Source organism: Nicotiana attenuata, unplaced genomic scaffold, assembly GCF_001879085.1.
Source record: "Nicotiana attenuata strain UT unplaced genomic scaffold, NIATTr2, whole genome shotgun sequence".
Taxonomy (NCBI): Eukaryota; Viridiplantae; Streptophyta; class Magnoliopsida; order Solanales; family Solanaceae; genus Nicotiana; species Nicotiana attenuata.
The window spans coordinates 89,289-97,910 of record NW_017672064.1 but is presented as its reverse complement, the minus strand read 5'-3'; the positions used below and the strand labels follow the sequence as shown (position 1 = coordinate 97,910).

The 8,622-nt window shown below is 43.5% G+C and overlaps 1 protein-coding gene across 1 annotated transcript; it reads left to right on the top strand.

Annotated features, from left to right (window-relative positions):
• The first annotated feature begins 6,544 nt into the window (after positions 1-6,544).
• Positions 6,545-6,868, top strand: LOC109211616. Its single transcript, XM_019375171.1, has one exon. It carries the CDS (start codon positions 6,545-6,547, stop codon positions 6,866-6,868), a length of 324 nt encoding a protein of 107 aa, XP_019230716.1.
• The last annotated feature ends 1,754 nt before the right edge of the window (positions 6,869-8,622 follow it).

The following is an 8,622-nucleotide window of genomic DNA, read 5'->3' as shown; positions in this document are numbered from 1 at the left end:
ATTCTTTGATTACCCTCTATGGAACCTGGAAGTGTTATTGAAAAATGAAATGAAAAAAAAAAGAGAAAAAAGGGAAGAAAAGGCAAAGAAAATGAAAAAAAAAGAGAAGAAGAAGAGAAAGATGAAAAAAACGAGAGAAAAAAAGAAAATGAAATGAAAAATGAAAAAGAAAGGAAAAGAAAGAATAAAAAGAAAACAAAAACAAAAACAAAAAAAAACAACAAAAACAAAATGTTTCCCTGAACTACGTCTGACTTGATTCTGAAAGGATAGGTAGGCAGCCTCTCTCTGGGGTTCAGTCACACCAAAACAAAAATCCCATTTTCCCCCAAAAGTGAAACTGGGGCAGATGATATAATGGCTCGGCAATGAGCCCACCAGAACGTTTCCAAAGTTGTTATTCCATCTAGATTCTTTTTACCCAAACCTTGTCCAAGTCCTTCCGATCAATTGGCAAAGGCGTTGGAATCGGAAAACACCATTGTTGGAATATGATACAATCAAAATGAGAGTCTTATTGGTGAAAACCTACGGGCACCATAAGGCGACGGTGAGTAGAGAAATTGAAAATGAGAGAGCCCGTTTAGGGAAAACTTGTAAAGAGCATTATCGGGCGACGGTGAGAAGAGAAATGAGAGAGGTCGATCGGCGAAAACCCGCAAAGGGCGCCGTCGGCCGAAAAGAAGACATTTCCCACCACTGAAGGAGTCCTGGCAAGATTCCCTGGTTTTGAAACACGATTCAATGAGTTTATGAGAAGTTCGGAAAGTTTGTGCGGGTCGGGCATCCAGTCCAAGAAGCATGTCATGTCTATTTGAAGCCTGCACGCACCCGAGATAAGTCCTTCCTTCATTCCCGAAAGGGACACTTCTCTTTAAATTTGTTTTCTTGCCTTTTGTTTACTTTTCCTTGAATCCCTTTCGGTCTAACTCTGTTTCTGAAACTAATACAAAGAAAAGGTGGCAAGACTGGCTTCACAGGGCTCTGCCTAACAAAAGCTAAAGAAAAGTACCCGGCCTCAGCGGGTGCGTCAAGCCGATCCCGACTGGCCATGATGGTTGATGCTCTAAAAGCAAAGTTATTGAAAAGGAAAAAGAAAGTCAAGGACAAAGGCCCTAAGGGCAGAATAAAGTGAAAGGGTCGAAGCCCCATGTGGGCGAGTCGTCATAAAATCCTAAAAGTTGAGCCTTTCGGTTTGACAGAGAGATTAATCTTCAAAACCAGCAAACAGCAGAGGTTCTCAATAGAAGCTGGGCCGAGATCAAGCAATTGAGACGATCAAGGCCACAAAACCAACCACCGTTTCAAACTAACTATTGTTCTTTGTTTGAAAATTGAAACAGGTGCAATCCAAGCAACCGTGCAAGAAGCAGGTGCAACCCAAAAAGGAAAAGAAATGCGCAGGTGCTGAAACAGCTTTGCAGCGAATAATCAATCCAAAGGGAAGTTTCCTCCGAGTTCTTTCCTGCATCTCATTAAAAAAAAAAGAAGAAAATTCAAAAATTGATAGTTTATAATCCTAATATCAATCTTTTATGCTTTGCCAACATTAAGGCCCCAATCCCTAAGTTGTGCCTTTTTAGACATAGGGCCTCCATTCCCTAGTCGCCTTTTGCCAACATTAGAGCTCCAATCCTTGAGTTGTGCCTTTTTAGACATAGGTCCTCCATTCCCTAGTTGCCTTTTGCCAACATTAAGGCTCCAATCCCGGAGTTGTGCCTTTTTAGACATATGGCCTCCATTCCCTAGTCGCCTTTTGCCAACATTAGGGCTCCAATCCCTGAGTTGTGCCTTTTTAGACATATGGACTCCATTCCTTATTCGCCTTTTGCCAACATTAATGCTCCAATCCCTGAGTTGTGCCTTTTTAGACATAGGGCCTCCATTCCCTAGTCGCCTTGCCAACATTAGGGCTCCAATCCCTGAGTTGTGCCTTTTTAAAGATAGGTCCTCCATTCCCTAGTCGCCTTTTTGCCAACATTAGGGCTCCAATCCCTGAGTTGCGCCTTTTTAGACATAGGGCCTCCATTCCCTAGTCGCCTTTTGCCAACATTAGGNTTCTTTTGAGTCTGTTTGTTGTTTTTCTTTCCAAGAAAATGAGTAGTTAACATCTTTTGTAATAGAAGTTTTTATTAATGAAAAATTGAATCCCAAAAATTGTTTCCTTAATTTTAGCATTTAAACTTCTAGAACTACGCTCGGTCTGATTCATGCGGGGTCATGATACGTAGGCAATCTCCATAGGATTCGACCACAACCAAAAGAAAGAAAATAAAAGAGGCAATCAAATTGAGAAAAGAAAAAGGGTAGGAGATGAAAAGAAAAGAAAAACAAAAAGAGAGATGAAAAGAATGAAAATCGAAAGAAGAAAAATGGGAAAGAATAAGTAAAGTCGGGATGAAGCATGCAACCGTTGCAAAACATGTAGAAACCCATTTAACTGTATAGGTGCATCACACCCCAACATGCGATTACCTATCTATTATTTGTCTCAAACTAACCGTTTGTTGCTGTCACCTCCAGTCCAGGTTTTATAGAAACGGTGGTTGGTTTTTCATGGTAACCACGATACGGATGATTGTTGGACCTTGAAAAGAGCAGTGGAGAACTTGATAGAACAAGGAAAGATAGTGCTAAGGGATGAGGATGTCCCCAACGTGACTAATAACCCACTGCCGGCCCACAACAACGGGCCAGTAATCGGAATGATTTGCGAAGATAAAGAATTTGATCCGGCACTGAAGGCCATAATTGCCATTGCTGATGTGGAGAGAAAACCAAAAATTTCCCCAAAGCAAGATGAAGGGGAAAAGAAAAAGAACAAAGCCACCCATTCAAAACCAGAAAAGAAAGTTGAAGTAGGAACGGGGGCAATTCCTCCCAAAGATGTTGTTCTATATGTCCCACGAGGCCGCAACGAAAAGCAGTTGACTTTGAGTCCTCCAAAGAGATTTGAATTGAAAAAGGCAACCCAAATATACGTGCCCAAGGGAGCTTATGTGGTGCGGGGCCCAACTAATCCACCAAGCCTGAGTGATCCCGTGGTTATTGGCCGCGCGCCACAAAGGCCCATGACTGATCCTACCGCGGTGCCTTGGAACTACCATAAAACAGTGGTGACGTATAAGGGCAAGGAAATCTTAGGAGAGGTTCAAGAAAATTACACTGTGGAAAAGTACTCCAATTTGGAAGAAGTGAACAACGCCACCAGGAAGCGCTTCCCAGCCAAAAAACCCGTGAGTGCTGAAGAGGCAGAAGCTTTCTTTCAAAAAATGAAGATGGCAGATTATGAAGTGGTTGACCAGCTTTGAAAGTTTCCTGAAAAAGTCTCCTTGCTATCTTTGCTAATGAAATCCCCCGAACACCAGAAGGTTTTAATGAAGACCCTCAATGAAGCATACGTGCCAGCTGAAACTTCGGTGGAACAGTTAGAAAGAATGGCGGAAAGATTTTTTGCCATCAATCAGATTTCATTCAGCAAGAACGACGGCCGCTTACAACAAAACCTTGCACTTAACTGTCAAATGTGAGGGATACTATTTAAAGAGGGTCATGGTAGACGGAGGTTCTGGGGTAGACATCTGCCCACTCTCCACACTACAGCGTATGGAAATTGGGACTGAAAGGATTCGTCCCAACAATGTCTGTGTGCGAGCCTTCGATGGTATCAAAAGGGACACAATTGGGGAAATCAATCTGATTCTGACCATTGGCCCGGTGGACTTTGAGGTGACCTTCCAAGTGCTAGACATGGACACATCCTATAAGTTTCTTTTGGGAAGGCCTTGGATTCACGCAGCAGGGGCAGTACCTTCCACTCTCCATCAAATGGTGAAATTTGAACACGAGGATCAGGAGACCGTGGTTCACGGGGAGGATGAACAATCAATTTATCGGGACCCATCAGTCCCCTGCCTTGAAGCGAGAGAGGGGAGTGAGCACATAGTTTATCAGGCCTTTGAAGTTGTGGTGGTAGACCAGTATAAAGAAGGAAACCCTTGCCCCCAACCCTTCCTTTCCAATGCCTCGATTATGGTGGCCAAAGAAATGATCCGACATGGCTTCAAACCAAGGAACAAACTTGGAAAATCCCTGCAAGGAATAGCTGAATCGGTTACCCTGCCTACCACTGAGAAGTTCTTCGGGATAGGTTTCCACCCCACCCCAGATGATATAAAGTGGGCAGATGAGAGAAAGAATGATGGATGGGTTCTACCTCAGCCACTGCCACATCTGTATGAGACCTTTGTCAAGCCAAAGTACAATGAAGAAGAAGAGGATGAGGCCTTCATGGCCGAAGAGATTGAAGAGATCTGTGGGGAAATGAGGAAGATACTATATGAAACCCACATGATCCAGCTAGGGGAGGGCTCAAGCACCGCTGAGGTGCTGTATATGGGACCTGGTGCCAAGCTACAGAATTGGAAGGCTATGCCATTCCCAATCAGGCGGGGGTCCTGGTAGACCTGTCCTGCCACTTTTTTGTATCGCGAGTTATTCTAGGGTGTAACTCGGATGTTTCCTTTAGTTTCTTGTCTTTTAATTTCCAAATGTAAACCCTGTTATCTTCAAATTTCAGGAAATGAAATCAATATTTCATCGTTCATCTTTCTTTATTCTTTCTGATTTTGTTATTTTTCTCTTTTATTTCTTCTTTCAGTTCTAATAATGCGGCTTTAAATAATACGACATGCTTGCGGACATCATGCCCAGATCCAAACACGCTGTCTAACTGTGAATAATGAACCAAGAACCGGAATACAATGAAGAAGAGGCTTTTAGGGAAATAAATCGAGAATTGGAACAATTTGAGAATAAACCTAAGCCGAACCTAAATGATACTAGGCTGGTTAACTTGGGAAGTTCTGAAGAAATCAGGGAAACCAATATAAGCATCCATACAGATGAGAAAACCCGGGATGCATTAATCTAACTCTTGCTTGAGTTCAAATATGTGTTTGCTTGGTCGTATGACGACATGCCAGGACTGAGTGTCGATTTGGTGGTTCATAAGTTGCCGACTTACCCCGATTACCCACCTGTCCAGCAAAAGCAAAGAAAGTTCAAAACTGATATGAGTGACAAGATCAAAGAAGAGGTCACGAAATAGTTGAAATCGGGGGTGATCCGAGTGGTTAGGTACACCACATGGCTAGCTAATGTAGTCCCAGTTCCAAAGAAGGACGGGAAGACCCGGTTGTGTGTGGATTATAGAGGTTTAAACAAGGCAAGACCCAAGGACAACTTCCCTTTGCCCAACATCCACATCCTTGTTAATAACTGCGCCAAGCATGAGATATAGTCCTTCGTGGACTGTTACGCAGGATATCACCAGGTGTTGATGGATGAAGAAGATGCCGAAAAGACAGCTTTTACCACACCTTGGGGTACATACTGTTACAGAGTCATGCCATTTGGTCTGAAGAATGCTGGGGTAACCTACATGAGGGCCATGACCGCCATTTTCCATGATGTGATGCATCAAGAGATAGAGGTGTATGTGGACGACGTAATCATCAAGTACAAAACCCAGGATGACCATGTTCGAGACCTGAGAAAATTCTTTAAACGGTTGCACAAATACGATTTGAAGCTGAACCCAGCCAAATGTGCATTTGGAGTCCCATCGGGCAAACTTTTGGGCTTTATAGTCAGCCGGAGAGGTATCGAGTTAGATCCAACAAAAATAAAATCTATCCGGGATTTGCCTCCTCCGAGAACCAAGAAAGATGTGATGAGCTTGTTGGGCAGATTAAACTATATCAGCCGGTTCATTGCTCAGCAAACATCCACATGTGAGCCCATATTTAAATTACTGAAGAAAGATGCAGCAGTTAAGTGGACGGATGAATGTCAAGAAGCTTTTGATAAGATCAAGGAATATCTGTCAAATCCGCCAGTCTTGGTCCCACCAGAGCCAGGGAGACCTCTGTTCTTGTACCTGACAGTCTTGGAAAATTCTTTCGGCTGTGTCCTCGGGCAACATGATGTAACCGGGAAGAAAGAACAGGCGATCTACTACCTAAGCAAGAAGTTTACCAGCTATGAAGCTAAGTATACTCTACTGGAAAGAAGTTGTGCCTTAACTTAGGTCGCTCAGAAGCTGAGACATTATCTGCAAGCCTACACAACTTACCTCATAACCAGGTTGGATCCTTTGAAATACATATTCCAAAAACCTATGCCCACAGGGAGATTAGCAAAATGGCAGATTCTACTCACTGAATTTGACATAGTCTATGTCACTTGCGCGGCAATGAAAGCCCAGGCGTTGGCAGATCATTTGGCTGAAAACCCGATTGATGATGAGTACCAACCTTTGAACACTTCCTTCCCAGATGAAGAGGTAAACTCAGTCGAGGTAATATCCGAGGATACTACTGCTTGGAAGATGTTTTTTGATGGAGCGGTAAACGCAAAAGGTGTAGGAATTGGGGCAATCTTGATCTCCTCCATTGGCCAGCACTATCCAGCCACAGCTAGGCTTCGGTTTTTCTGCACAAACAACACTGCTGAGTATGAAGCCTGCATCATAGGTATGAACATGGCAATCGACCAAGATGTCGAAGAATTGTTGATTATGGGAGACTCAGATCTGATTATCCGACAAGCCCAAGGAGAATGGGAAACCCGAGATGTTAGTATTAATCCTTATCGGCAACATGTGGAAGATCTTAGCAAGAGGTTCAAGTCAATAAAGTTCAGGTACAGCCCTCGTTCTCACAATGAACTAGCTGATGCACTCGCCACTCTGGCCTCGATGCTGCCCTACCCAGGCAACGCCCACATTGATCCCTTGGAAATCCAAATCAAGGAAAGGCATGGTTACTGTAATACGGTTGAGGCAGAACCAAACACCCAGCCATGATACCATGACATCAAAAGGTTTCTAAAAACACAAGAATACCCCAAGCAAGCCAGTGGAGACCAAAAGAGAACCATCAGACGGCATGCAAGTGGTTTCTTCTTAAGCGGTGATGTCCTATACAAAAGGACCCAGATCTCAACCTGTTAAGATGTGTTGACGCCGAAGAGGCCGAAAGGATCATGCATGAAGTACACGCAGGAGTCTGCGGACCCCACATGAACGGGTATGTTTTAGCAAAGAAAATCCTTCGAGCGGGCTACTACTGGATAACCATGGAAAAGGACTGCTTCAGGTTTGTTCGAAAGTGCCATCAGTGTCAGGTACACGGAGATTTGATTCATGCACCTCCCACAGAACTACATCCCATGTCAGCACCTTGGCCATTTGTCACTTGGGGCATGGACGCCATTGGGCCAATTGAGCCGAAAGCCTTAAATGGACACAGATTCATACTGCTTGCCATTGACTACTTCACGAAGTGGGTTGAATCAATCACTCTCAAATCAGTCACCAAGAAAGCTATGGTAGATTTTGTGCACTCCAATCTTATCTGCCGTTTTGGCATTCCTGCAACTATTATCATGGATAATGATGCAAACTTGAATAGTCATTTGATGGGAGAAATATGCGAACAATTCAAAATAACCCATCGGAACTCTACTCCCTATCGGCCCAAAGCCAATGGTGCCGTTGAAGCAGCAAACAAGAACATCAAGAAGATTTTGAGAAAGATGATTCAGAGCTCCAGGCAATGGCATGAAAAGTTGCCTTTCGCATTGCTGGGATATCGCACTATGGTGCGCACATCGGTAGGAGCAACCCCGTACCTTTTGGTTTATGGCACTGAGGCCGTGATACCCGCGGAGGTGGAAATCCCTTCCCTTCGGATCATTGTTGAAGCTAAAATCGAAGACAGTGAGTGGGTTAAGACTCGTCTGGAACAGCTGACCTTAATTGATGAAAAGCGGATGGCTGCGGTCTGCCACGGGCAGTTGTACCAACAAAGAATGGCTCGTGCTTATACCAAGAAAGTGCGGCCCAGGAATTTTGAAGTGGGACAACTTGTGTTAAGGCGCATTCTTCCTCATCACCAGGAAGCAAAAGGAAAATTTGCTCCTAATTGGAAGGGCCCATACATCATCAGAAAGATATTGCCGAGAGGAGCATGGTACTTGGGAGATGTCGAAGGAAATGATCCCGAAGCAGCTGTGAATGCGGATGCAGTAAAGAGGTACTATGTTTAGTCTTTCTGCAGCGACAACATTGTCTGATTGGGATGACGAAGGCTTTTATTCTCGCTATCCAAACACTATCAACCTTTTGCAAACCCTTTGAGCCAGTCACTTTTCTTTGGCTACCCTCCTTGGAACCCGAAAGTGTATTGAAAAAAAAATCAAAAACAAAAGAAAGAAAAAGAAAACAAAACAAAACAGAAAAACAAAAAAAAACAAAAAAAACAAACAAACAAAAACAAAAACAAAACAAAATGTTTTCCCTGAAGTACGTCTGACTTGATTCCGAAAGGATACGTAGGCAGCCTCTCTCTGGGGTTCAGTCATACCAAAACAAAAATCCCATTTTCCCCCAAAAGTAAAATTGGGGCAGATGATATAATGGCTCGGTAATGAGCCCACCACAATTGTTCCAAAGTTGTAATTCCATCTAGATTCTTTTTACCCAAACCTTGTCCAAGTCCTTCCGATCAATTGGAAAAGGCGTTGGAATCGGTAAACACCATTGTGTGAATCTGACAC